At 47.2% G+C, this 27951-nt stretch overlaps 9 protein-coding genes across 9 annotated transcripts; 6 read left to right on the plus strand and 3 right to left on the minus strand.

Annotated features, from left to right (window-relative positions):
* Positions 1-2998: 2998 nt before the first annotated feature.
* EDB93DRAFT_1078851 (major facilitator superfamily domain-containing protein) lies at positions 2999-5109 on the plus strand (the record flags this gene model as incomplete). Its single annotated transcript, XM_041445412.1, has 10 exons — positions 2999-3157; positions 3213-3279; positions 3334-3467; positions 3531-3637; positions 3690-4222; positions 4279-4392; positions 4446-4537; positions 4589-4722; positions 4774-4906; positions 4969-5109. The coding sequence occupies 10 exons, from the start codon at positions 2999-3001 to the stop codon at positions 5107-5109; spliced, it is 1614 nt and encodes a 537-aa protein (XP_041311155.1).
* An 868-nt stretch (positions 5110-5977) lies between these two features.
* EDB93DRAFT_869500 (uncharacterized protein) lies at positions 5978-9677 on the plus strand. The gene is made up of 14 exons (XM_041457760.1): positions 5978-6778; positions 6835-6894; positions 6942-7014; positions 7074-7167; positions 7280-7451; positions 7503-7591; positions 7648-7731; positions 7791-7844; positions 7894-7914; positions 7967-8205; positions 8258-8372; positions 8418-8443; positions 8495-8586; positions 8639-9677. The coding sequence occupies exons 1-14, from the start codon at positions 6081-6083 to the stop codon at positions 9396-9398; spliced, it is 2577 nt and encodes an 858-aa protein (XP_041311156.1). The 5' UTR covers positions 5978-6080; the 3' UTR covers positions 9399-9677.
* A 258-nt stretch (positions 9678-9935) lies between these two features.
* On the minus strand, positions 9936-11735 carry EDB93DRAFT_1247012 (uncharacterized protein; the record flags this gene model as incomplete). The annotated part of the gene is made up of 6 exons (XM_041452525.1): positions 9936-10053; positions 10104-10267; positions 10320-10954; positions 11005-11045; positions 11093-11285; positions 11354-11735. The coding sequence occupies 6 exons, from the start codon at positions 11733-11735 to the stop codon at positions 9936-9938; spliced, it is 1533 nt and encodes a 510-aa protein (XP_041311157.1).
* A 63-nt stretch (positions 11736-11798) lies between these two features.
* On the minus strand, positions 11799-12762 carry EDB93DRAFT_1125808 (histone-fold-containing protein). Its single transcript, XM_041448731.1, has 7 exons — positions 12693-12762; positions 12628-12637; positions 12415-12567; positions 12283-12359; positions 12180-12232; positions 12044-12130; positions 11799-11993 (listed from the first exon to the last, which is right to left on the minus strand). Exons 1-7 carry the CDS (start codon positions 12693-12695, stop codon positions 11957-11959), a joined length of 420 nt encoding a protein of 139 aa, XP_041311158.1. The 5' UTR covers positions 12696-12762; the 3' UTR covers positions 11799-11956.
* Positions 12763-12851: 89 nt separating this feature from the next.
* Positions 12852-13887, plus strand: EDB93DRAFT_1079224 (ATP10 protein-domain-containing protein; the record flags this gene model as incomplete). Its single annotated transcript, XM_041445444.1, has 4 exons — positions 12852-13132; positions 13184-13283; positions 13335-13451; positions 13507-13887. The coding sequence occupies 4 exons, from the start codon at positions 12852-12854 to the stop codon at positions 13885-13887; spliced, it is 879 nt and encodes a 292-aa protein (XP_041311159.1).
* On the plus strand, positions 13786-17712 carry EDB93DRAFT_869743 (Sec23/Sec24 trunk domain-containing protein). Its single transcript, XM_041457761.1, has 13 exons — positions 13786-14120; positions 14176-14207; positions 14257-15022; positions 15080-15291; positions 15342-15463; positions 15513-15716; positions 15764-15868; positions 15922-16045; positions 16103-16258; positions 16310-16776; positions 16831-16968; positions 17020-17214; positions 17278-17712. The coding sequence occupies exons 1-13, from the start codon at positions 14074-14076 to the stop codon at positions 17518-17520; spliced, it is 2811 nt and encodes a 936-aa protein (XP_041311160.1). The 5' UTR covers positions 13786-14073; the 3' UTR covers positions 17521-17712.
* A 259-nt stretch (positions 17713-17971) lies between these two features.
* Positions 17972-20386, plus strand: EDB93DRAFT_870210 (MFS general substrate transporter). The gene is made up of 15 exons (XM_041457762.1): positions 17972-18508; positions 18559-18603; positions 18664-18723; positions 18776-18788; positions 18842-18945; positions 18995-19067; positions 19125-19130; positions 19185-19328; positions 19389-19532; positions 19582-19659; positions 19711-19754; positions 19810-19856; positions 19912-20051; positions 20104-20209; positions 20258-20386. Exons 1-15 carry the CDS (start codon positions 18170-18172, stop codon positions 20325-20327), a joined length of 1413 nt encoding a protein of 470 aa, XP_041311161.1. The 5' UTR covers positions 17972-18169; the 3' UTR covers positions 20328-20386.
* A 741-nt stretch (positions 20387-21127) lies between these two features.
* Positions 21128-23839, plus strand: EDB93DRAFT_1326117 (MFS general substrate transporter). The gene is made up of 14 exons (XM_041455052.1): positions 21128-21254; positions 21315-21866; positions 21918-21962; positions 22018-22077; positions 22133-22145; positions 22198-22301; positions 22355-22426; positions 22476-22482; positions 22544-22879; positions 22928-23005; positions 23055-23098; positions 23150-23336; positions 23388-23493; positions 23552-23839. Exons 2-14 carry the CDS (start codon positions 21576-21578, stop codon positions 23622-23624), a joined length of 1416 nt encoding a protein of 471 aa, XP_041311162.1. The 5' UTR covers positions 21128-21254; positions 21315-21575; the 3' UTR covers positions 23625-23839.
* Positions 23840-25140: 1301 nt separating this feature from the next.
* EDB93DRAFT_1200748 (nuclear pore complex assembly-domain-containing protein) lies at positions 25141-27827 on the minus strand. Its single transcript, XM_041450938.1, has 4 exons — positions 27805-27827; positions 27358-27744; positions 27025-27301; positions 25141-26972 (listed from the first exon to the last, which is right to left on the minus strand). The coding sequence occupies exons 1-4, from the start codon at positions 27811-27813 to the stop codon at positions 25414-25416; spliced, it is 2232 nt and encodes a 743-aa protein (XP_041311163.1). The 5' UTR covers positions 27814-27827; the 3' UTR covers positions 25141-25413.
* Between the last annotated feature and the right edge of the window lie 124 nt (positions 27828-27951).

Consider the following 27951-nt stretch of genomic DNA (forward strand, 5'->3'; position numbering starts at 1 on the left):
CAGAATAATCACTAATAGGAACGTTAAGGCTTTTTAGGATCTGATTAGCCGAAGTAACCTACCTGATGTGGTGTGACAGAACTATGATAGCATCGACTCACTGAGTCAACGCTAGTAGCTGATCACCAGACGATCATGATGAATAAACAAATGACTAGGCTACAAATAGAGAGAATCACTGGCATCCGTAACACTAAGATATCGTCCGGGACTCCCATTACCAAAAAAAAACTGGGCCGATGATCGCCGAGGCCTGTAGTTGTAGTCAATGTTACGCCCGAACGAGGTCAGCAGGTGTACCACCTCCCCACTAAACAGCGAGAGTGGATAAGTGCATTTTCTCGGATTGGTGTTCATAGATCATCGCTATAGCAGAAGCAGACGCAGACTTGGTAGTCAGCCGCTTCAACTTTGCTCGTCCAGAAAGAAAGAAAGACATGCGTATTTTTGTGCTTTGTTCTCGTTCTGCCCCCCGAGATTTGCCTGATGCGTATTATGCTCGTCACAGTGCCTTGCTCACTCTTGTCCACTATTCAAGTCGTATTCAAGTTCGTGTTAGGAGTCATGAGAAGTGTTCGACGTGGAAGTTTCGATGCTTTTGGGGGTCGATAATCAGCTGGTATTGACTCGCCTAGTGTTCGCAAACTGGAGAGACCTGAGCCGCCATGCACAAGCTTGTTGGGGGCAGTGAAAGTCTCTTCTTCCCAGTCGGTCGGTCTGAGTGTTAACGTTAACCTTAATGTTGTGGGCAGAATCCGGCACTGCAGCCAACCGGTTGTAAGTTGGCAGAACTGGTTAGTCCAAGGTTAGTCCCATGGAAAAAATTATTAAGAAAAATACTGGTCGCACCTAGTACCTCCGTTATTACGAGAACTGGCGGTGATTTGTTGAACGTTGTGTTTTCAATGATGGTTGGCCACAGCACTATACATCATTAATTCCCCGGTCGTTTGCTATACTACTGTAGCACATGCACAAATTTCTTTCAGTCCGTGAGGGCACTGCGACTGACTTCGAAGGAAGTTCATACTCGCTTCAAACTCGCCTCCAAGGAAATTCATCAATTAGCACTGCATCTTCACTTCTCGCACAACGTTCCCGGGCCGGCCTTTGGTAGGTCTCGCTTCAGACTCGCCTACTACAGATCTTTTTGAACCGAACTCTTTGAATCAGATCTCAGCACAAATGGGCTCATGTTCATGACTCAATGCATTTCGTAACGAGAGTATTCCGAAGTAGCTGGGTTCGTGAAACACATGGGAAGCACAGCTCGGCAGAGACCTCAACCACCGTGACTGCTGGGTAAGCGTATTTTCTGGTTGAAATTCCGAGTCAGCGCCGTGGACCCCTCCCGCATACTATTTTGCCATCTTCGCGCTCATCGCCGAGTTACCCGACCAATACTCGGTGTCGATATCCTCGACTTCAGGTGCTGCCAGCTCCGGCGCCGCCAACAAAACTGTCACTGTTCCGAATCCTGGTCTCAATTCCTCCGAGTCCGCGCACTTTCGCTTTCTACAGCCTACAGAAATCAGTACTGACGGAAGACCTTTGCTGGAGTCACCGCACCGACGCTTATGATCAAGCGTGTTGAGCATGTTCATTTGACCAGCGCTTTTCCATATGCCAATGTAGCTTTCTCATCCTTGTATCTTACCGTCTCCGATGCAGAACTTAGTAGGCGTATGGTCCAGCCTCTCTTTGACAGTATTTTGTTCTTTACATACTTTGAGATGAACTTATGTAACTTGAAAATTAAGAACACCGATATTTGGCAGGAACAGGGTGCGAGGTCAAGGAAGAAGATAAAATCCAGGATGCAGAAATCACTCGAGCGTGAAGGGCGTGCTGTGCGCTGTACTGAAAAAATGATAATCCGAGGGTGAAGCCATTTGCGGGGTCCAATAACATAAGTCGAGTCTATCTATTTCGGAATACAGGCCTTGTGACACAGCCACGTTATTGCACCTAACCAACCTCAGCCGCTTCAGTCGATGCGTTCGCCTAGGCTTTTTCTTCATTCCGTCATCCATCAGATTACCCAAATTTGTTCTCACATAATAGTATCGTCCGAGGGGTGACCCAGCATCTCTTCGGGTTTTGGCTCGACATTGATTGACCATTATCCCTTTCGGTTCCATTTTTTGTCCTGTCAATGGCGACCCTTCTTGCCCCATTTCATATTTTATGATCTAGGCAATTCGGAATACTGAACTCGAAAGAAAGATACAGGCCCTGGGAGTTGCCGAATCTTCTCGATGATGATAAGATTACATGCTCATCGAGGAGCTCGATCATACAAGAAAAACGTGTAGAAAGTGTGCGTGCTCGATCTGTATTTTTTCACCATAATCTCAGGTTGATTGTTTATGGCATCCCTTTTCTCCTTTCACCGAATGCTGTACGTATGTTTATTAATATGTAATTGACAGCATCTGCCGGAGTCAGCTAATTCTGGCACTCACCGCAAGCTACACTGGTCAAGAGCGTTAATATTAGTAAAAACTCATAGGTTCAGACGAAGCCAATTCTCCATGCGAATAGGCTGACTGAAATCGCTGCTTCTCTTCTCTGCCACAAGGTGCGTACCATACCAACATAGGGTTACTGGACAAGGCTTATCATGATTGTACTCACTCGACTTCAAGTTCAAACTTTAAAGCTCGAGCTTCCAATGGAAAGAAATATACTAGTAGCTGCTTGACCAATGAGACTCATGTACGGCAGACGGAATTAATTCACATCGTTCGGAACAGGGAGCAGCTTCATCCGGAGTAATCTCTGACATATGTGCCACGCGAGTAGCCGGAATATTATCGTCATCACTTCACGAAAAAGTCTATACACGTACTCGGTCCGTCCCGGTATCGCGACCTCCTTCGGCGAGCAAAACTCACCTTGTAAAGTCACAGCGTTCCCTTGACTGTATAAGAAGCCATGCATTCCTTGGGATAGAGGCTGCAAACCTCCCCTGTCTCATCTTTTCAATCTTTGACTCATGGCTAGTCCAGCTATTGTCACCGCTCCTTCTGTGTCCCAACCCCCAACGCTACATCAAGACGCAGATGTCGAGTCGTCCACAGACGCGACTAGTTCAATCGACATAGAACATGTCGCAGTTAGTGACGACCCCCGTCAGTGGAGTTCTGCTAGAAAAGTACGTGTATCATACCATGCACTTTGTAACTAACCTGACGCTGTACCATCTGTAGACAGCAACTTTGTGCATTGTGTCACTGGCTACAATGGTGTCTGCATCGGCTTCTAACATTCAAAATCGTTTGTTGCACGTCTTTTCACAATGAATTGTTTGATATTGATATCGTTTTGCAGCCTCTAATTTGTTGATAGAAGACAATCTACATGCGACAAGCAGCCAGATTAGCTGGACATTGGCGGCGTTCCTGATCATCCAGGGGAACTTTCCTCTGATATGGAGCGCTGCAAGTGAAATTAAAGGCCGCAAGGTTGGTCTATGATAGGCACACCCCTTTGATATACTTAATGAATGCGAATTTCGTTTATCACAGCCTGTCTATTTGGTGGCTTCGGTTTTATTCATGGTAGGAAGTGTTGCGTTAGCACTTTGCCAGAGCATCGAGGTGATGATCGGCATGCGAACAGTTCAAGCTGCGGGGTGAGCATTTATGCAAAAAGGCTTGGTCACTGATTGACTCTCCCTTCTGCAGATCATGTGCTGTCATGGCTATTTCAGCTGCGACCCTAGCTGACATTTACGATACTCATGAACGAGGGACCACGATGGGTATCTTCTTTGCTGCACCTCTGTTAGGACCTGCAATCGGCCCTATACTTGGTGGTTCATTGTCACAGGCCTTCAACTGGCGCGCAAGTTTCTACTTCTTGCTGATCTGTGAAGTTGTCATCTTCTTGTCCTTCCTCATCCTGTTCAAGGATACATACCGACGTGAACGGAGTCTCACGTATTGCTCTGCTTTACAACGACTTCTCAACTCCAAAGAAGCTATTCAGAGTCCAAACGGGTCTATCATGAACGGACACGAATCCAGCAAGGACCAAACCCAAGCCAAGGACATCGAGAAGCAGGTCCAAATGCCAAATGTCACAGACGGTGCCTCAGTGGTAACTTCTACGCCGGGGCTGGACGATGTCAAACTATCATTCAGGGACATCAACCCATTTCCGCCATGCTTTCTAATCGTGTCGCGCAAGAACAATCTTGTCATTCTTATCGCTAATGGTGAGTGAAGAGTCGGGCCTCCTGTAAAGTTGTTATTGACTTTACTTTGGGTTAAGGACTCGTCTTCGGATTTACCTACTGTCTTTCATACACGTGCTCTCGCACTCTCGCCAATACTTACGGTTGTTCAGCATTTACCATTGGCTTGGTTTTGCTTTGCTTGGGCGTAGGTAAGGCGATCCTCACACACTGGATTATGATAGGTGGCTAATTTTCCATGAAGGAAGTATCGCTGGCAGTGTGCTTAGTGGACGTTGGTCCGATCGGGTGCTTGCGAAAATGACGAAGGCGAACGGAGGAAAGTGGCACGCCGAGGTAAATATCTCATACTCCCGCACGAAGACTGTTGATTGACGTCTTCCGAAGATGCGCTTAGAGAGCTCGAAGCTGGCAATGTTGTGGCTACCTCCATTTGTCATAGGTTATGCTTGGGTGTGCGAAAAGCATGTCAACATCGCCGTCGTTTGCATCATGCTCGTACTTATTGGATTCGCCTCCATGTCAGTAGACCAATTATTTACACTTGCATTTGCGCTGACAGATACCTCTAGATGGATGTATACTAGTACATTGGCATACCTCGTTGATGCCAACCCTGGTCGCTCATGTCCAGCGGTGGCGACCAACAGCTCGTTCCGAGGATCGCTAGCTTTTGTTTCGGTTTTGGTTGCTGTACCGCTCCAAGTAAGTTTCCTTGATACATGTTGTAACTCGTAGATTCTGATGCTAGTCCGCTCTCCGCGCAGGATGCTTTAGGAGATGGGGGCTTGTATACGGCGTGGGCTGTCGTCTTAGTTGTGATGGAGTTACTTGTTTTATTGGTGCTACACAAGGGTGAATCATGGCGCAGGGAAAGCGAGGAGCGCGAGCTTAAATCAGGGAATTAAAGGGTCTTCATTGATTTTTTTGGGGTAAGACAGGGGGGTTCGATGTGACTCAAAGGGATTCAATCACGTCTGTAATATTAGACCATATACTTAAATAATGTATTTGCATAGATTTTACTTCCGGCCTCAACTACTAATATTATCCGAAGAGTTATTGAACTCAGTGTTATGATTGATATGAAGTTCACGAAGGGAGGTGTCATCTGGTAAAGACGGTGATGAAGCTAGCAATACATGTGACTCCGCATTATCCAAAAAATGTGTTGAGATTCAACTTTAAACGCGTTGTACGATCACTTGGCTGCTACGAGTCTGCGGGTGAAGGTAGGATTCGAACAGCCAACGAAACTCAAACCAGTGCGCTGATAAATAGAACAATGAACAATAACAATCTCGTTTCCGCAGTTGAGTGCGGTATAATTTCTTCCATTAATATCCCCCCCACTAACTTAGTCTGAGTTTTTGAGAAAAGACGATGTCGACTACCCAGTCCTAAGATCAACCGGAGGCGTTGTCTAGTACTTAATTGGGCGACGATGATCTTATTACATAATCTATCTGCCTCAGCCAATTAAAACTCGTTATTCGTTGTTCCTGAAGGCCTAGCCTAGAATCTTCTTTGAACGCTGGCAAGCCCGCCTTCTACTATATCGACTCATGATACCGCCACTAATCCTCTGCCACTCACTCAAGTCTCAGCGAGGAGTAGGCTCGAGCTCGAACCTCAATTCTGCTCACCGATTGAGTAGAACACGAGAATTTTAGACATTCCTCAAAGCAACTAACCTCAAGTCATTATCTAGGCGTCTCTCGGCAATCCCGGCGCTATATGCTCCTTCAAATAGTCTGAAGTCAGATGACTATGTAAGTTAGCGCTATGTACCTCAGAGGGTGTATGGGGGCCACGCGTGTGCCGCAGCCGCGATAATGTCCCAACTTTGAGCGTTGCTACGCAGCTACCGACCACCGTGATGACACCCCGATTCCTCGTCCATATTCTCAGAGCATTTCGCAAATGGCTTTTACGGCTTTCTCGCCGTTCTGCGAGTTCATTATCTATTTTCTTGGTCTTTCTCTGTCGATTTACTACGTGCCGTTTAAAGCCCGGAATTAGGAGGCCGACCACCCAACCTCATATTTCCCGGGGGGCTATCCCGCGACCTCTCGCAATGGACATCGTCGAAGAGGGTCCATACACTTGTTCCAGTCTTTTGCCTCCTTGTGAAATACAGGAAGTTGCAAGAGAGCCACCATCTGCTTCAAATTTCCCTTACGAAACAAGTTCTCGACCCTCAAGACAGATAGTACGAGAGAATACGTCAATGTCTTTGCCAGATGCAACGAGTTTGATTCTGAGTATGGGAGAGAGTCCGACGAAATACGCAACTTACACGAAACGAGTTCGTTCTCGCCGGGTCACGATCTATAATTCCGTCGGAGATCTCCACCGTAGACCTACGGACCCTGTCGATGTTCCCTTAGATGTGTTCAACCGCGCTACACCAGTATCTGATCCGGTTATAAGCTGTCACAACGTTGCTTCGCCCTACAGTCACGAGCAATTGGGTCCAGAGCAACCGGGTTCAGGGCAATCAGGCCCAGATGCCATCTTGCCAATAGGCCTCCTGGTTGCAGAGGAAGTCAGGCGCCATGAAAGGTATACACCAAGGTCAGTAGCGATCATCCCCTGCATTGATTGTACTGCAGAGCTGAAGTTGTTCAAAGGAGTTCTTTACCGTCCGAAATCGTAGTCCCTGCCATGACAGTGAAATTTCCCATGCACGAGTAAGCTTTGTTTCCATCATTTGTTACATCACCTGAAATATTTCAAGCGCGGTTGTACCACCAGGATGGACTACGCTCGTGCACCCGCAAGGTTCTCGCTACTTTGTGAACGTAGAAAGAGTGTGTCAAGTTCATGTATCATTGAATGCTGATGTCTGAGTCACAGCTACAATCAACAGCGAACATTCACACAAATGAATATTTGCGACAAAGCGATATACAGTGACATCAGACATTTCATGGATAACTTGCTGCATTCACTCTGTAATGAAAGTGAGCACCTTGAGCTTGACATGACGCAGGTGGACCTTGTGATCGAGCCGAAGGTTTCCACCGATGCCGATGGAGTGGTTTGTTGCTATTATTTCGCCAACCATCGTGATAGATGCCTCTTCTGGTTGGACGAGTACCCTACCAAGGATATTCTCTCAGAATGTAATGGCGTGGAAAATCTTTCACACATACGTGCGCAGTTCGTGGTTCTTAGTACTTGTTCCTGATTTTGACAATTCGTCTTGGTTTTTGAACTCAGGGCTTGCCATCCAAGCACAATATTGGTGCGTTTTGTTGGTTCTATATTTGTGCAAGTTAACCGACGTACACTCTAGGAAACATTGCGATTACTTCCCTTGCCTGTGCCCAATTACAGCAAACCTTGTTGATGAGGTGAAGGATATGTTGATATATGCTGAATGCGGTTAGTACTTTCTTACACTCGTGAACGTGATTTAATTGTCAGGCTGCGGTCAACAGACCACCTAACCTCCCGCCACTCTACTGCACCATTCGATGTTATCGAAACCAGAGACTATATCTCTCTCATAGATAAAATCAAAGGTGCGTTACGTTGATACACCCTCGTGGAATTTCGTGTGCTCATACTCTCTCTCCCCAAGTCCATCCCCCTGAGGACCAGAGCATGGAGCGATGTCACGCTGCCATTGTTATTGGTAATGTAACATTGAGCTCAATCTTGTCTCGATGTTGACTATTTCCAAGGCCGGATCATGTACGCATTCAGTCAGTGCTTTATCATTCGTCTTTCTAGCTGTCATTTATGCAAAATTTCAAGGTCGCAATCACTTTATCAACTCTCATGGGGAGAACTGTGTGAGACTGGCATTTGAACAAACAGTCCATCCATACACACCATCGTTGTTGATAGTTACTATCGCACCCTTTTTGTTTTTGGATCCTATGGCTCTAGTCCGAGAACTGCACACGATATTTGTCGACAACACGCCTTCCTCAGATCGGTGGAATGCATTCAATTTAAACCTGAATGGTCAGCTTCAGGACTCCACTCTTTTGGTCAATCTACTTGTTCATTGTTGTGTCGCGCGTGCAACTGATGTTGAACCAGGCCACTGTCTTACTCAATGCCAATGTTGGGTTTCTCGCTATCAACAGCGTTGATGTGGGCGGTAGATCCCCCATTCAGGTGGCAAGTTACATGTCTCTTGTGTCAAGCTTGGGAAGTATGATTCTCGGCTTGTTACTTGTTTCGCATAATCGAACTGTAGGCCAATTGGGCACGGTCCTCCAAACGGTCAGTAACTACAAATCATGATCACAATGATTCTCACAGCAAATCTATTAGGAAGTTTTTCTATCAGGACTCGGCGACAAAGAACGCAGACTTGAAAGGCTGGCCATAATTTACAGCCTCCCGAAAACGTTGCTCATGTGGGGGTGAGTCCCTATCCTAATATACTAGATGAATGCCCTTATTCAAATATGTCAGCATGATCTTCTTCTTTGCGGCATTTTCCCTCCATTGGTGGACACCCGGAGATCAAACTACCAGAGCCGTTGTTGGTTCTGTGATAACGGTCGCACTTGCAATGATCTTGTACGGCATCGTTCGGGCCAAGTATGGAGGAGATCGCTGGTGGCGAATGCCAATAGTGCTACTTGCAAGAATTGGCCTGAAACTACCAACTCATCTGGCTGACGCTGGCAAGCGAATCATGGTGTTCATCTGGATGAGCAAAGCTCGGTTTGTCCAAGATCCCCCTCGATCAGAGACTGAAGGAGTTGTTCTGGCTCCACCGAGTAGTCCTGCATGCCGCTCTCAAACAAACGCCGAGGCAAGTATTTTGGGGCGCGGCGCATCCTATCCAACAACTCCACCTAGTTTCCAAACCAGACTACCCAGCCCGGAGAATCATGAACACCACCCAAACTCTTCTATTCTCTCAACTCCATCCCAACCCACCGCTTCTGTGGATCTACATCTACAACCGCATGACGGCATTCCCATGCTTCCACAATCAGATCCGCACATCAGCCCTGGCGGTTTACCAGGCGTTGGCTCATTGCAGCAGATTCGAGAGTTCCAGATTATATTCCGGTCTACTGCAGAGGCTCGCTATGAACCTGATACTGCACCCTTAGGCGTGCCTGGTTTTTGTTGCACTGAAGGAATGGAGGTTATGGACTGCACCGCGAATGTGGTCGAGGAGCCAGAGGAATTGGAACACCCTCAACCTTCATCAAGCTAGTCCGGTGCACCTGACTTTGAGGACGGGCACAATAAGGAGTGCAAGACTAGGAGAAATGGCTCATTATACGATGAAGACTAGTACTGCCGGGGTGAGCACTAGCGCACTGCTGACCGATAAGTATTACCAGTCGGAAGTGTACCATAGTAAAAAAGTGTCCTTAGAATTCGGCTTTTGTTACCGACGCTGAACGTCCTGCAACTTGACTACGGAGTATTCGACGCATGATCCCAACTCGCAAAATACAAGTACACGTATCACACATTCAATATATGATGGACTGATCGACGGTCAAGGAGTTCAAGCTAAGAGTTACACTACTTTGCGTTCCTCTGAGTAAATAAGTTACGGTGTATACTGCTAGTAAATTGTCATGAAAAGCCATAAAGGGGTTTAGCTCCACCTGCTTGAGCAAGTGAAGACTAATTGTATAGGAATAGAGTCACCGGAAGCATTTCGAGCTTGTCCAGAAGTCACAGTGATACACTCGACAACGATGATGACGACATATGATTAAAAGTTCGACCGGGGCTATATCTACGTGCGAGTGGCCACTTCTAAGATGGCATGCACGACTGCGGCAGGGTCGATTTGAATTTCCTGAGCAAGGTCACTCCCTGGAGCAACAGGTGGAAGACTGTCATTTTCGAACCGCCTATGGATGGATGAAATGAGGCATCGAAGAAGAAAAAAGGCAGAGCATACCGATCATTCCACCAGGCGATGTAGTGAATGCCTAAGGAACGGACCGCCGTTTCTGCTTCGCGAGTGAAGACATCAGAAGGAAAGAATTCCATGAGAGCCGAGTGTCCTGATGGCCTCATAAACACGCTGTCAGCGAGGCTATCTCCGTAAACACCCAGAATGACCTTCATGCAAGTCAGTCGTAGTGCAATAACTTTACAAGTGACACAGGCTTACATTAGACTGAGCGACGGCTGACAATCTTTCCGCCCAGTGTCCCTCTGAAGAGACTATTTTGACCTCGAAGTCGTTGCTTTCGTGCAACGTCTCAAGAGCGTTGACCAACGCATTGTGGTCGGCACTCCTTAGCCTTGACCCATTTATGGCATCTTGTCGAGATATGTAAGTGACTACTGTTTTTTCCTGTCCGCTGTTGAGGTTTTGTGTATGGTGGTTTACATACAAGAACTTGGCGAGATTCTGCCTAATTGGCTCCCACCATTCCTTTGGCGCATCCAAGCCAACAAGTGGAAGAGAGAATGGAGGTACATCGCTTGTTGAACGTGCAGCTGCACCAAAGTCGGCAACAACCAGCCTCTCGAAAACGAAAGGCATTTCCATAAGCGCATAATCTTCCCAATCTTCTTTATACATCAGCCCGAGTAATGGAAAAGCGGCCTTGGGAAGATATGGATGAAAACCACTGTCCGAACGTTGACGTCTAACGATGGGTCCATTAAGGTCGGGTTGTATTCCTTCGAAAGTAGGAATGTTCGGGAAGAATAGTCGTCGTGGCGGACGGAAAGGGTCTGAAGACGTTGAGGTGTTCAGAGAGCTATGGGTCTTCCATAGCGAAAAAAGTGTGTAGTTGCCTAGATGTTATATGAGGACATAATTCATGGAAATGCAGGTGTTGACAAACTCGGAATTGCAGCATACGATAACCAACTCGTGCCTTGAATACTGGTTGACATTAAGAGCGTTCAAAATAGTACACGTGCGACACTCACAATCCACCGTATGAACCAAGTATATCACTGGCTTGCTCAATCGACAACATATCCCATTCCCTTGGAAGCGGAGCTTCGTGCGAGTTGTCAGCAGAAGATGCAATGGAACCCAACGAAGGGAAGCTTAAAGGAGAATCCGTCACAATAAAAATTGTGCCATTGCACATCATTACATTGTCCATGATCGAGAACCCTACAGAGTTTGCGATAGGCAATATTATCAGTATCATGCATGTCGATAAGCAATTGCAGCACACATACCAGCGACATGCTTCACTATTCGAGTCTCAGGAATGTCTTCGCCCCAGCGCATGAAGCCATCGTTAACACCGATGTTTCCGAAGATGACTTGTTTTTGCGCCTCAGATACACGTTCGGTCTTTAGCCACACATCTCCTTCTGAAGCTCCTTCCTTTTCTTGCTGCTTATGGACGCTGGATATGCGTCTGTCGTCGGATACCCAGTCCCCATATATGTCCATGTCAAGACTACCATCAACGGTGGGATTTGAGGATATGCCAGGCAGGTTAGGATTGGAAAAAATGTCCGAAGTCGCATCGAAGTTGTAGAAGACCAAAAAAATCATGACGGAGAATAGAACGAGCGTTATTTCCCGCCGACTGAAAGACCAAGGCCGAGCCATTGTTTCAGCTCTGACCTACGCAGAAATCTGAGCCGTCTTGTCGAACGAGTGGAGATAGTAAGTAGTATAGTGCCTTGTAAATTCAACAAGTACAAACACGCATCGTCTGACGTCAATGGTCACTCGCAAAGTACATCCAGAACACGACCAAATATATATGCAAATACTACAAGAAGATCGAATGTAATAAAAAAGTGTATAAGGGTAAGATACACAGAAATTTACGCCTCTTGGCTTGCACCCTCCTTCTTGCCTTTGCTGTAAAAGATGTCAGGTCTGAATGGACAGACATACAACACGCAGCATACCTTGATTTGCTAGGCAGTAACTCAGGGTTGATGAAGGGGACTACTCCTCCTTGTGAGATAACTACGTCACCCAGGAGCTTGTTCAATCTAAGTCATGTCAGAGTCACCGAACCTTGGAGATAGGAGAACAACTTGCTCTTCATCGTTTCGGATGGCCAACTGAAGATGACGGGGCACAATACGTTGTTTCTGTGGCGATTATTAGCTCATGGCATTCAAGAGACAGAGGGTTCACCAACCTTGTTATCACGGGCGGCATTGCCTGCAAGCTCGAGAATCTCAGCGGCAAGGTACTCAAGAACCGCGGCAAGGTAGACTGTAGTTATTCGGTGTTAGACCAGGTAGATTTATCTGAGATGGACTCGACTTGCCTGGAGCGCCCGCGCCAACACGCTGGGCATAGTTGCCTTTCTTCAAAAGACGATGAACACGGCCAACAGGGAACTGAAGACCAGCCTTTGCAGAACGTGACTGCGATTTCCCTTCGGTACCAGCTTTTCCGCCAGAAGATTTGCCAGCTTTTCCTGTACCGTATACCACACCGTGTTAAACTTGAGCCGACCAAAATTCCCAAAGCCACTGACCCTTGCCAGACTAAGAAGTTACGCAAATTATATTTTGCTCTAGTTGATACAAAAGAAGGGCATACCATTGATAGCACTAGTTGAGTTGAGCGGCTATGAGATTGGTGGTGGTTTGTGATAAAGGGATGATAATCAACAAACGGAGAACGCGACATCCCGTTTATATACCTTCACGTGATATAGAACCCTTCACTTCCTGATTAGGAATCTTTACTTTTCACCAAATGCTTGTCCGCGCACTTGTCCATGCACGGTGGCAAGAAACAGCTACCTTACGCAGGTTTATTCAGCATCCAGGATGTAAAAGAGATTTGTCTTCCGGAAGTGATGGAACTGCGGAAAAGAAACCGTCAGCGAAGGCAACTGCCGATGAGTTGACAGTGTTGCCGTTCCTGCAGCGCCCACTCGGTGTGAAGGAGAGACCTTTGCCTGTCCTGAAAACATGGGCGGACACCAGGGAGGAGCTTATGAATCAGGAGACGCGTTTGGCACAAAGAGAGCACCTGTGAGTTGGTTACAATTGATATGTTTTGAAGTTGTTTTGACTGCTTGCAAGGGTGAAAGAAGCCACGAAGGGCTATTTTACTGATCTCAATGCAACGAGGAGACACGGTGGTAAGACGTGGATAGCACCTAATGTGATGATCCGCGAGGATGTATGTTCCATCATTCTTCATGATGGCAAGGAGACTGACAATGTGATCCAGAAAGCATTTTATTTCCCAAACATTGTCGGGTCGAGTCTGGATACGAAATCTAAGAAACATACCGCCAGTATGTGTGAAGGTCGTATCTCTGTTATATCCATGTTGTCTAGCCAGGATGTCAGAGGTATGTTGATGTCTCCTGAATGTTTTTCTCGGCGTTGAGCATACTTAGATACACGTGAATGGTTTCACGACACCGACAAATGAGAGATATCTCTCGAACCCCATGTACCAATATGTGCAGATAAACTTGCAAGAAAACCTTCTAAAGTCCTTTCTCGTGTCGCTATTTCTTTCATCGATAGCCAAGTCGGTCCCCCAAGAACTACATTCGACATACTTGGTGTCGAGTCAAAACATGGAATTCGTGCGCGAGCACCTTGGTATGGTAAACAAACACATCGGATACGTCTATCTTGTGGATGACAACCTCAAGGTCAGATGGGCTGGTTGCGCAGATGCCAAGGTAGAGGAAACGAATGCACTTGAGCAATGTACGGGAGTGCTATTAAGCAGACTAGAAAAGAAAAGATCTGCCAAAGCCCCACGATAGTACTCGCGTGTCAAGCACCTATTCGTGAATTACATTAGATAATTACAGCATGCAATTGACTTTTTTGTTGAAGACTTTCTATCAGGCAGAAAGTTGTTTGTTCGTGTTGGCTACGTGTCGTTGTAACAAAATCCTTTCCAACACTTGCTGTGACCTATAACTCTCAAATCGATCGATTTCACGTCCATGGCTTCTCCTTCTCAGCAGCTTCCTCCTGGCTGGACAGCGGAATGGTATTAGACCTGTCAGCTTTAATTTTCTACACTTTTATTGACGAAATACTTGTAGGGATCCTACTAGCCAGAGATATCTTTTCATCCGTGCGTGACTTGCATGATCATTGGCATTCACCAATATCTTTTCTTGCAGAGGCATCTACTGGACGCAGCCAATGGGAGATACCGACACCACCAGCTCAACCGATAGACCATGCACCGTCAGTGTCACCTCCCCCATCCACAACTCATCACGGTAAGCGTCGCCAATACGCCGCCGGACAGACGCAAGCGTACTACGGCGCGGGCGATGCCCTTGGAGACCAATATGGCGCACTTGGTGTACCACAGCAGCAGCAGTCGGCAGCCACCGCTCAGCTCTTCACTCCAGGACTCGCGGCAGAGGGGGGTTTCGCGGGTCAGCAGCAAGGCCCGCAGGCATCATACTACGCACCCCTACCGGAGCCCCAGTACATTAATGCCCCTGGGTTTGGCCAGGAACCTACGTTTCATCCACCTAATGCGCCAATTCACCATCTCACAGATCAATTCGGGCAGATGGGGATGGGGCAGAAGTCGCTGCATCTCACTACCACCAATCTACTTACGTCGCCACCAGACCCTCGTGAGCTGGTTCGCCCTCCTCCCGAGATTAGGTTGCCTGTGAACGCGTGCATAACAACATCACCGTACGCGAATGCAGATCCATCGTACCAGCGGTGCACCGTCAATGCCATTCCGACCACATCTTCGATGCTGAACAAGTCCAAGATTCCGTTGGGTCTGATTATCACCCCCTACCGAACGCTGAAGGAGGGCGAGCCACCGGTACCTGTTGTAACCGATACGGTGATCGCACGATGCAGACGGTGCAGGACGTATATAAATCCTTATGTTCAATTTATCGACAACGGCAATCGGTCAGTTTGATATGCATCTGAGATTTATGCAGTATGCTGACCTATTATCCATCATAGTTGGCGGTGTTGTATGTGCAGCATGTCGAATGAGGTCCCTCAGCTCTTTGATTGGGACCAGATACGGAGTCAGCCTGGAGATCGGTGGGCTAGAGACGAACTGAACCACTCCGTCGTCGAATTTGTTGCTCCCACAGAGTACATGGTCCGCCCACCACAGCCGGCTGTGTATGTGATTCTTATCGATGTGAGCCATACCGCCGTGCAGTCAGGTAAGTCATTGCGGTTGGTGAAGTACCAGCTTCGTGATATCTTCCTATAGGCATGGTGGCAACGGCGACACGTACTATTCTTGAGAACCTTGATCGCATACCCAACGAGGACGAGCGCACCAAAGTCGCCATTATCGCCTACGACGTTTCTCTTTATTTCTTCTCTATGCCTGTTGGTTATTTATAAACCTCTGAGGTCTCGTGCTCATGTGTTGTTGCAGCCCGGGACGACGGAATCGACTATGCTCGTTGTTTCGGACGTTGATGACGTGTTTTTGCCGAAACCTACCGACCTCCTCATAAACTTGACGGAAGCGCGTCAGTCGCTGGAGTTACTTCTTGGCAGGATCAATGACATGTTCCAGGATAATCACACTGTTGGAAGTGCTATGGGCCCTGCATTGCAAGCTGGCTTCAAGCTGATGGTCAGTTTCCGAATGGAAAGGCATTGCAGTTGCTGACTTGTTTCTAGGCTCCTATTGGTGGCAAAATTATAGTACTCTCATCCTCCTTGCCAAACGTTGGCGCTGGCTCCCTCAAAAACCGTGAAGATCTCAAAATTTTGGGCACTTCCAAAGTAAGCCTTTGCTCATGTTGCCAATTATATTATAGCTGATGAATCTCTTGTAGGAATCAGGCCTGTTGCAAGCTGCTTCACCCTTCTACAAGACATTCGCCATCGAGTGCTCTCGTGCCCAGGTATCGGTGGACATGTTCCTATTCAGCGCTGCATACCAGGACGTTGCCAGTCTCGGTTCGTGGACCTCCCATCATTCTCTTCACCCCAAGTCCACCTAATGTATTTCAATAGCTTGTCTCCCACACTATACTTCCGGTCAAACCTACTTCTATCCTGCATTTAATGCTGCTCGGTCCGAAGATGCCATTAAATTTGCGCACGAGTTTGGTGAGGTTCTCGCGATGCCCATCATGTTAGAAGCCGTTATGCGTGTCCGTGCTTCGAAAGGTCAGGGATTCTTTTACGTTGCCGCTATCAATGCTCATCGATGCAATCAAGGTTTGCGCATGGCTTCGTTCCACGGAAACTTCTTCGTCCGCTCCACTGACCTTCTGGCCATGCCCGCCGTACCCACCGATCAGTCTTACGCCATCGAGATCCAGATTGAGGACACCCTTACGCAACCCTTTGTAGTCATGCAAACTGCAGTCTTACACACGACGTGTCATGGGGAGCGGCGTATTCGTGTTATTACACTTGCGTTGCCCACAACTAACAGCCTCACGGAGGTTTTCGCGTCTGCTGACCAAGTGGCAATCGCAACCCTGCTAGCGAACAAGGCCGTGGAACGTTCACTTACCCACAAGCTAGAGGATGCTCGTGATGCAGTGCATCAGCGGCTGGTGGAGATCTTGTCTAGTTACAAGAGCAGTATGACATCCGCAGGTGCAGGTGCGAATGCCCAACTAGCGATCTCGGAGAACCTGAGAATGCTGCCTGTGTTGGTTCTTGGACTGCTGAAGAATGTGAGTTCGTCACATCGTTTTGTCACGAGTGACCTGACTCGCTCTGCTATGTAGGTCGGTATTCGCCAAAGCGCGCAAATTCCTCCCGATCTCAGGGCCTATGCCCAGGCTTTGCTGACCACCTTACCTTCTCAAACGCTCATCCCGTACATTCATCCCACGTTCTTTTCGCTGCACAACATGCAACCCGAAGTAGGTTGAGCTTGGATATTCGAGTTCAATATTCACTAACATTGTTTCCAGGCTGGAACAGTGGGTGAGCAAGGTGTAATTTTGCCGACCCCTTTGCCCCTCACTTCGGAACGGCTGGAGAGGCATGGTTTGTACCTAATCGAGGATGGTCAGACAATATTCTTGTGGATAGGCCGTGATGCTGTACCACAACTCGTAATGGATGTCTTCAACCTTCCGAATTATGAAGTGCTACGTGGCGGCAAGGTGATTATATTATTGTCTTGCGAGTTGCTTTCTTCATGTTGCTGATATACCCCTTACGATCAGACGACACTTCCTGTTCTTGACAATGACTTCTCACAGCGGGTCAATGCCATCGTTCAGAAAATCCGCGAGATGCGCAGAGGCGTTTACTATCCTCATCTCTACGTCGTCAAGGAGGACGGCGAGCCCCCTTTGAGGCTCTGGGCCCTCAGCTGTCTCATTCAAGATCGTGCCGATGTTTTACCGAGCTATCAACAGTTTATTGGACAACTCAAGGACAAGGTTAATGGAGCCAATAATTACTGAACCTGTATCCTCTGCGCGCAAGCTTATCAAACCGAATTCGGACGAACGGAAGTCTGGACCGAGATATTACGCGCTTTCTCCTACTTTACTATACGGCGTTGTAGAAATGACATGTGCAGACTGAGATAAAGATGTTTTTGCTTCCCTTTTGTAGGCATCACGTAAACGTTAACGTCAAGGCGTAGTTCCAAGATCTGCGGTGTGCGTAAAGTTTGTCCGATGGACACAGTACTGGAGAGTAAGCTCTGATTTCGGATAGAAAATTAGAGACACTCACTGGCAGTTAACTTAGTTACCGTTGTGGTATGTTCCACGGCTGAACAATTCGCGTTTCAGAAGCCAATCATGTCACGGTCACGCCTGGGTTCATGTTTCTAGTTTTCTGGCCCGTGTCGCGAACGGCTAACAATTAACAAGCCACAATCAAGTTCAGGTCAATTATAGGGCCACACTAGTGAAGTGGCACGACTTGAGACTTCGGATACGAGGAGCACCGATGAACGTCGAAATTACATGCTCGTTATTTTTGAGTATGTAAAGGAGCGGACCATTTGTCCGAGACTCCAATTGACTTGATCTCATAAGAAGTTGGCGTATATATGGGTGTACGCAGTGTGAGTCCCATTCTTTCTCATTTTCTCTTCGTCAAATGTCACTTTCATCAGTTACAACTTACCCCATCTTTACCTCAGACGAGACGCGTCTCACCCCTGGGGACGCATCGACATGTCAAACGTCGCCTAGGCCGCCCTGCAAGCTTGATATTGCGAAGGGCGATGCGGCAGACATCGTCGAACTTTCGCCCGTGACTCCATTAGAAAAGCAGAATTATGATTTAGAAAGTCCATCGGTACTTTCAGCTACACGCAAAGCACAAAGAACACGAGAGAAGATTCAGTTTTTGACACTCTGTTGGTTCGTCTATCTGGAGGGTTGGAATGATGGATCAAATGGCCCTCTGTTGCCGAGGATTCAGAAAGTTTATGGGGTGCATCTTTTGTGTGCTGTACCATAACTGCTTGTTGATATATTTTCTAGGTTGGATATGCTGTTGTGTCTCTGATTTTCGTTTTCGCTTGCGTGGTCAGTTTATACACGAAACTCTGGACCGATAATAATTCTCATCGTCTGTGGGCTAAACAGGGATTTATCACGGGCGCCGTGTCTAATGTGATTCTTGCTGAGAAGCTAGGATTCGGAAAAGTACGCCCATATAGACTGGACATCTTATGTGACGATGCTGACTTTTCGGAAGGTGATGGTTCTAGGTACTGCCACTGATATCGAGGGCCGGCACGATTCTCAATTTATCGCACTCTAGGTTCCCTATGTCAAGTCTTGGGATACTGTATCGACTCTTCGGGGCCCCCTTTTCCCGTGTTTGTATTTGCGTACTTCATTAACGGAATTGGAATAGCTCTGCAGGCAGATATATTTGTTTATCATGATTCACCTTTACTAATTGGTGACACAGAACGCAAATTCAGTCGGCTATGTTGCATTGTTCAAAGAAAATGCAGAAGCGAAGATGGGCTTTTTCATGGCAGGTATGTAGGAGGTATTTTTATGTAGGCTATTCACCCACTTACTCTCGAATTATGTAGCATATGGTAATTTTACCATCATTTTTTTTTTTTCGTAAAGTTGATGTTCACAACTCATAGGTGCCGGGGCACTCTCATCGCCTCTGGTTGCCACTCAATTTTCGCATCTACGTCATTGGAATCTACATTACTTGACATCCCTTGGAATTGCGATCACCAATACAATCGCCTTGATTATAGTTTTCCGATTGAAGCCCCAGGCAGGTAAGGATAATACGCATAACACGTTTTTGCTTGATTTCTGAGATCATTCCAATTCTTCAGAATGTCTTTCTGAGATAGGCATCGTGCACGAAAATAACAATGCAAGCGAGCACAGTCATCTCAGGCAGATATTCGGAAACAAAGATGTCCATCTTCTGGCAGCATTCACTCTAATCTATGTTGGAGCCGAGGTTACTCTTGGCGGTTTGTGATCGTCTACAATAATTCTAATATTATCTGACGATCTGAAAAGGCTGGATTGTCACCTACATCATTGGTGTCAGAGATGGGGGGCCCTCATCTGGTTATATTGCTAGTGGTTTTTTCGGCGGTATGCGATAGTGCTCGTCGATGGACTTTGACTCATACTCCTATTCTGTAGGTCTCATGATTGGGCGGGTGGCTTTGCTATGGGTTAATAGAAAGGTAGATTGCTCGATTTATGCTGAATGAAGATTTCTGCTAATTTAGGACCCAATAGGTCGGAGAACGCTTGGCCTTGTTCATATATTCCGTGCTGGCTATCATGTTAGTAATGGAAGTGTGCTTGTTCTATCATCACTGATACATCCATTTCTGATAGTTTCGAGTTAATTGTATGGTTCGTGCCATCTTTGGTAGGAGATGCAATCGCTGTCAGCGTGGTTGGCGTGTTGTTGGGACCGTTGTATCCAATTATGGTGAACCATGCAGGACGCGTCCTTCCTCGCTGGTTACTCACTGGTATGTCTCAAACAGTAACAATTTTTCTAATTCACGAATTGCTGGGACATAGGTTGCCTTGGTTGGATTGCAGGCGTAGGGCAGGCAGGCTCTGCAATGATCCCGTTTATGGTGGGTGCTATCGCGCAAAAATCAGGAATACAATCCCTGCAGCCTGTGTACGTATCATAATAACGATGCATGTCACACCTCACATTCTTTTTTAGATTGATCGGGATACTGTGTCTTATGATTGTGCTGTGGGCGCTGTGTTCAAATTCGCGTCGTCCCAATTGAAGTGCACATAGGGTGTATGATAAAGTTTAATAGGAAGGCTGCCGTGTACTGAGTACTCGGGCCGGTGTAAGCAGAAGTGTGTGCTCGTGATCTACGAATTTAACTTTGGAGTAAATATTATCCATCCTTGGTGGTTTGCTGCCATGTTCCCGGACCACTGCGTCTAATCTTCAGCCAAAAATATTGCAGGGTACGGATCACTTGGCCACGCTTCCACAACACCAAGGGCATGAAGTAGACAACGAAAAGTTCATCTACTATGTGGCATACCATACTCAGCCGGCACACAATCAAATCGGAAAGTAAAGACATCATGTTCAGCAAAACAACACCTTCATAATACTGCTGCAGCACTGAAATTGAAAAAGGATACTCAAATGATAACATATCATTCACCATCGGCATTACTACGTACTGTTCTATCGCTTGAATGCCCATGAACAGTGGATCCTTCGATGTCCCTCGCAGCATCAGATTCATGGTCGAACAAGAAAAAAGGTTGCTGAAAATTCTTCGTGGTACCATAGACCTCCTGGTACACCATTTTAGAAAAAGTCTTGCATGACAACTTCAAGTTGGATGGGTGAATTTTTCTAAAGCAATACACTCCCAGTTTAGAGGCCTCTTACTTGACGTGTTGCGTTAGAAGTCGATGAGCGAGGAGAAAAACAGCTTAACCGCGGCGGAGGCTCCTTCCCAACTCTATTTCGAGTGTAGACTGCGTTGTTGTGAGTTATTGAATGAGCTGGGATTGAATTTTTACACGTGCTTGCCTGCTAGATCTGAGCTACACGTAGGCTCGAATCGGCGATCATATATTGGCCCTCAGCGGCCAGACAGGCTGGCAGTCCACCCCAATACACTCGAAGCAGCGGTGGGAAAGAGCTTGTCTGAGCTCAGGCGACACCGTGCTTCTGGCATCGTACCGTAAGTTCTACACTTGTTTACGTACTAGCTTATAGAATGATTATTAACAATTATGACAAGTTCACTCGCATGATCAATGCCACAACAGCCTAGAGCCCTTTGCGGGCGCCGTGGCTTGGGATTTTCACTCGCAGCTCTTCCGAGTAGGCAATGTGATATCTTTTAGAGGAAGATCAAAACGCCCTTATCAGAATCTCCTTTATCGCTTCCTCGAACGCACTCAACCACCAATTTTCGTTTCCGAGTCATAACCTTGGATCTAAGAACATTCTTAGAATTTCTTACAAAGGTTGTAGTTGACGCATACGTCCAGAACTTATTATGCAGACGACGACAGTCAGCGAAGATCAAACGGTCTCTCATCATTCGACAATTGGCCCTCACCACAATCTTGAAGACAGTGACAAACACAGTGGACGAATTGAAATGCGAGCGGCGTCGTCTGCAAGTGATTCGAGAGCAGCATCTGTTTCTGACCTAAAAGCCCAACCGGCACGTCAACGGCTGCGCGCACAAGTGCAATTCGCGACAGCTTGTGGGTCGATGTACCTAGCCGGATGGAATGATGGGACAACCGGTCCGCTGCTCCCCCGGATACAAAAAGTCTATGGCGTAGGTGGTTTCAAACACCTACGTCTCTCTTTCAAATTTAACCTCCTATAGTTGAATTTCACTGTCGTATCCCTGGTATTCGTGTTCGCATGTGTTGTAAGGTTTCACTGCAGTGTGCACGATTCGCCCATGAGTCTGAGTCACTCGATAGGGATTCCTATCTGGAGCATTTGCAAACCTATATCTAAATGGCAGATTCGGTTTCGGGAAGGTAAGTTCATCTATTTTGATTTTTTATGATATCTAAGGCACGCTCCGTGGTATAGGTGATTGTGTTAGGTGAGGGCGGATAATTGCAAGCAGAGATCACAATCGCCTTATCATTTCTCAGGATCTGCGTGTCAAGTTATAGCATACGCCATAGAGGCGGGTGCCTTGCCATTTCCTGCATTCGTGCTAGGTTACGCAATCAATGGTTTTGGCATGGCTCTACAGGTAAGTCACACAAATGCAATGGATTTTACTGCCCGGATGGACCCTGAAACCAGGATGCACAATCGAATGGTTATGTGGCCAGTCTGAAGGATAACCCCGAGACGAAAATGGGGATTTTGCATGCGGTAAGTGTTCTCTTGTCCGTGAACTCTCAATTCATCTTTCTATTGAAAGGTATACGGTGTGTTATACCTCTCCCATGGCGGTGCAACATGATGAATGTTTCTATTTTCACTTTCCAGGTGCTGGCGCTTTGTCGTCCCCTTTGGTTGCAACGCAATTTGCTCAGCTTCCGCATTGGTCATTTCACTACCTGTGCAGCCTTGGTATTGCGCTCATAAACACTGTATCGTTGATTGTAGTCTTTAGGCTGAAAACACAGGATGGTATGGCAAGCACTTATATCATTGAGAAGATGGTTGAGCATTTCACAGAGTGCCTTGCTCAGATTGGGCAGCCAGCAGGCGCAAAGGGGACGGATGAAAAGAGCCAGTTCAGCCAGATATTTCGGCTCAGAGAAGTGCACCTCCTCGCCTTTTTTATTTTGATATATGTAGGAGTGGAGGTCACTGTAGGTGGTAAGTATACAACTTGAGTTGAGAGCATGCTCACCCAGATTTGCTCAGGCTGGATGGTGACGTACATAATCGACGTGCGCGGTGGAGGTTCAAGTTCGGGATATATATCATCAGGTTTTTTTGGAGGTGAGGTTTCCCGAGTATGCTAGGGGATCGACTGTTTATTTTCAAATAGGTCTCATGCTTGGCCGTGTCGGTCTGTTGTGGGTGAACAAAAAGGCAAGTCTCTATCCTATTCATAGCATGCAACATAGATACTAAAGATTACAGGTTGGGGAACGTCGCGTTTTGTTCATTTACGCCATCCTCGCAATTGGGCTGGAACTAATCGTATGGCTGGTGCCTTCGCTTATCGGTGGAGGCGTTGCGATCTCCATTATTGGTGTGGTTTTGGGGCCGATGTATCCCATCGCTATGAATCACACGGTTCGAATCCTCCCTGAGTGGCTAGTCACAGGTAATGTCGTGTCTAGTAGCACAAGTATGGTCAACTGAAACCTGAATGTAGGGTCGATTGGCTGGATAGCGGGTTTCGGGCAGGCAGGTTCTGCGCTCTTGCCATTCTTGACCGGTGTCATTGCAGCGAAGACGGGAATCCAGAGTTTACAGCCATTGTAAGTGTTACTTATAGTTATGCACGTGCTTGATAAACTGATCATCGGTGGTACAAAGTCTTGTGGCGATGATGGTGTTCATGACCGTCTTGTGGGCTTTAGTGCCGAGAACTGCTAGGCGAACTGGATGATATATACTCCGTTATTATGTCTTGTGGAGGGTTTTAAATGTGGCAGTAGATCCATCTAATAATCTCATTATGAATCCTCTCTGTCAGTGAATTCTGGCAAGTTTCACGTATTTGCCCAGACTCCATTTCGGCGGGAGGTGTTACGTATCCTGATACATTTGTCTTAGATAATCAAGCTGCTCAGCATCTGGCGGTTCGCGCTGGCTTATCCACGCACTACCTGTTTGTCAGCTCAACCTTATCTTTGGTATAATTCCTTGCTTGATCCGATCCAACTCGCCAAAATCAAATTCATTTCTCTCGAGCACTTCAAATTCGCCAATGCTTTGAACTTTTTCAGTCCCTTTCAACTCTTTGAGAGCCGCAAATTCAGCGGCAACATCGTTCGACGAGATAATCTCTGAACCTGCAAGATGGTCATCTACATCACGAGACTCACCCGAGAGTTGAGATACTGGCATTGATTAGTTTCTCCCTATATGACCAGCTACTGTCATCGTCCTCAAGTGCTTCACTTTTCTCTCGAACAACAACTAGAAGAACTAGGAGCTCATTAAGTCTGCCGTGGACTACTACCTGAAGTCTCTAACGGCCGTCGCATCGGTGAATGGAACAAAAGATATTTCTCGTCGAGACTACGACGGAGGTTTTGCACTTACTGTTCAATGACATCTTTGTGATACAATTGGTTGTAGACCGGGGTGGAAGGGGGCATTTGAAAGGTGAATGATCTGTCTGCTTCATTTGGACCTTTCTTATTGTTATTTTACATGTACAGCTTAAGCCCTACCTCTCCGGGAAATGCTGTCGTGTTTTTCCACGTCTGCTCAGCGTTGTCCTAATCTAGGATTTTTTTTTGTTATATCTTCACCAGATATCAATCGTGAATCTTTGATATTTGGCATCTTTATGACAAGAAATTCCGATTATCGCCAGAAGATGCGCATGCAGTTTGAAGTTCTTCGATCTCTTGCGCTGTATTCGGTCCGCGTAACTGCTTCACAGTGACCAACATCTTCTTTGAGCGCCTGGTTTAAGTTTATACTACTAGTTAACTGAAACCTGAATGTAGGGTCGATTGGCTGGATAGCAGGTTTCGGGCAGGCAGGTTCTGCGCTCTTGCCATTCTTGACCGATGTTATTGCATCGAAGACGGGAATCAAGAGTTTACAGCCATTGTGAGTGTTCTTTATAATTATTCCTGTGATTAATGAATTGATCATTGGTGGCACAAAAGTCTCATTTCGATGATGGGGAGCGCTTATGATCGTCTTACGAGCTTCAGTGTCGGGAACTGCTAGGAGAACTGAATGATATATGCCCTGTTGGCTGTGTTATGCAGCAGTGGATCTATCTAATGACCTCATTATGAACGCCCCCCTTGAAGGAGTCTTGATGAATTCTGGCAAGTTTCACCTATTTGCCTAGACTCCAGTAGGGGTGTTATCCTTCATCGCATTCGTCTTTGATAATTGACAACTGCAAAACCTTAATCCAACACTTGGAAACCACTGATGATTCGACAACCGGTGCACAGGCATCTTGGTAAAAGTTGCCTAGTTTCTCGTATTCCATTATATTCTTTGCGTGGGAGACTAAATTCGTGATGATTTCCTCGTGCTGGAATAAGCGCGCAAACAAAGTAAATACAAATGTGTGCGCAAGCAAAATTACCTTCACCAACTCCAGGGTTAGTTAACCAGTACATGATGAGTATAGCAATTCATAAGAAGGGTATGGAGATACTGAAAGCTTGAAGTCGACTACACTCAAACACACGACAGCAATCTCAACTTTTGATGGTCTTTCTTCTTGAGCTGCTCCGTGTCGCAGCGGCCGCGCCAGCACCCGCCATTGAAGTTCGTGTGCTTTTTCTAGGTTTGGTCGCTTTTACAGGAGGCGGTGACGGGTCTGGTGACATGGACAGCACTGACGAAGTTGTTGACAACCTGGACGACCGGCGCGCAGGCGTCTTTTCTTCCTTCATAGGTTTGACTTTGACTGAGGTGCCCGTTCGGGTTTTACGAGCCGTACGTGTCGGCGGCAAGGGAGCGATATCATCTTCGTCCTGGTCCTCTTCATCATCAAGTAAAGAGCCAGGTACGGTCTGTGTGACAACAGGGCCTTTGGTATTATCTTTCCAGGAACTGGCGGTTTTGCGTCGAGGACTAGGTGAATGCGCACGAGGTTGAGGCCGACTGGCACCGCGATGTCGCGGAACAGTACTTTTGTCAGGGGAACCAGCATCACTTTCGTCCTCATCTTCGTCATAAAATGCACCTGGAGGTGCACGTTTCTTGGTTTCTACCTGCTTAATCGCGGGTGCACGAGTGCGTTGCTCAGGCGAGCTCCTGTTGCCGAACACGGAGAAGCCGAGCTCAGGCTCATCATCCATGTCATCTGGCATGGCACTGACGTCACCATCTTCATGGATGATAAAGGCATTGTCGTCATCAGATTCCATGCTGATGTCGTCTGCCCTGTGAGGATGAGGACGTGTGGGCACATCTTCCGTAGGAAGCGCACGGGTTGTTCCAGTCGATACCGGCGGAGGCTTGTAGAACGCATTCGGTGCCTGTTTGGCACTGCCAGTTTTCTCAAACAGTGATGTATTTGGCACGTTGGATGCGTACGTAGTCTTTGATAAGGCGCTGCTATGCGCAAATTTGATTCCAGATTGGCCCACGAGGGGGACAAGTGGTGCGGCAACAGGTTTGCGCAATGGAAGCTGGGAAAATGGCGATGCGACAGGTGGCTTTTGGGGTGGCGAAGTGATGAGACTCCCTGAAGCTGGCCTAGCAAGTGAAGATTTTGGCTCAAAACGACCAGAACCAGAGAAATTGGCATGCTTGTCGGAGATTCGGGGTGTAATGCTGTTCGTTCTACTAGGGGAAGCCCCATTCAAAGAACTTGCGGGTGGAATCTCCTCCCATGACATGCTAAGATCACCTAGAGGTGCTCTGGGCTTCGAAGGCGCGGGTTTCGCTACCTGGGGGATCGGGGCCGGAGGTGACGTACTTGGCTGGTTAAGCAGGGCCTCCACCATCGTTCTTTCCACAAATGTCATATTCCCCAAGATGTCATCCATCATCTTCTTTCTCTCTCTTGCGGCTTTCACACCCTCTATACCAGCAGACCCTACGGCAGAAAACTGGCGGTCTAGTTTGATGGCCGCTAGATATTCTCCACTTTGGACAAGTCGAACGCAAACGAGGTCTTGTACGATGGCAATAGAAGCTGTTGGAATGTCATGCGGGGGCTTGAGAGCATATGCATGGAGCAGAGACTGTTCCGAAGGAGATAGAGGAAATGCCACAAGCTGTGCCAACGGTCCAGGGCGTGGCTTGGCTGTTAGAGGCACTCAACATCAACAAGGTCACAAGGAGGTCTGTTTACGCACGCGAAAGACACCACTCTAAGAGCTTATTGAGTAGACGCGTGCGCGTCTCAGAGGAATCAGGAAAAGTACGTTGAAACTGCCACGCGTCCCAAAGACTTGAGTTGGCCAGTGCTAGCGCGTACATATCAATGTCGTCAGGTTCCATGAGCGGAGGCTTGGCGGTCCGAACGTATTTCACGATGAGTGGAGGTGGATCCTCGGACAACGAAAGCGCCTGCATAATTTTGGAGGCATAGTCCCTATTGAGCCTGGCATCTGAAAGTATTGAAACTGCTTTCTAAACGACCCCTCATGAGGTTCAAGGAAGCTATAATGTTAGATATGATTACATACCTCGACATGGATGCCAGTGTCTAGATGCCAATATGCATCTGCAAGAGACACAAACTGCGGTGGGATACACCTCTCCTCCGCATAAGTAGCCTCTCGTCCATCTTGAAACCACTTCAAGAGGATATATACCAGACAGTCCTTCTTCAAGCTGTCATAACTCGAGCCATTGATGACATCCAGTAGCTTACGGAGCGAGTGTAGGTCTGTAGGCGGATAAAGCATGTCTGGTTGACGAACTCCACCACGCATGAGCAGAACGTCGAAAATTAGGACATCGGCCATCTGCGCGCGTCGAGATTCTATCTCTGCAGACCTAGTGGTGGTCCAAGGAAATTCGCGTGGCGTTCCGAAAAGCAGGAGCCAGTTTTGGACCACATTGCTATCATCCTGAGGAAGGACAAGTCAACTCGGAGAAGGCTAGGCATCGCGCTTAAGGATGATACTTACGACGTCCATGCTATTTGTGATGCCAGTGAAACACGCCCAACTGGCACTCCAACGCCTTTCAACAAAGTATTGCTGATGTAATCAATTGCGATAAACAGAAAATTAACCCCTGACTCGGACACGTTGGCTGCTCGACATCCGTACAAA

The sequence above is a fragment of the Suillus bovinus genome (assembly GCF_016758785.1).
Source record: "Suillus bovinus strain UH-Sbo-P2 chromosome Unknown EDB93scaffold_8, whole genome shotgun sequence".
Classification (NCBI taxonomy): domain Eukaryota; kingdom Fungi; phylum Basidiomycota; class Agaricomycetes; order Boletales; family Suillaceae; genus Suillus; species Suillus bovinus.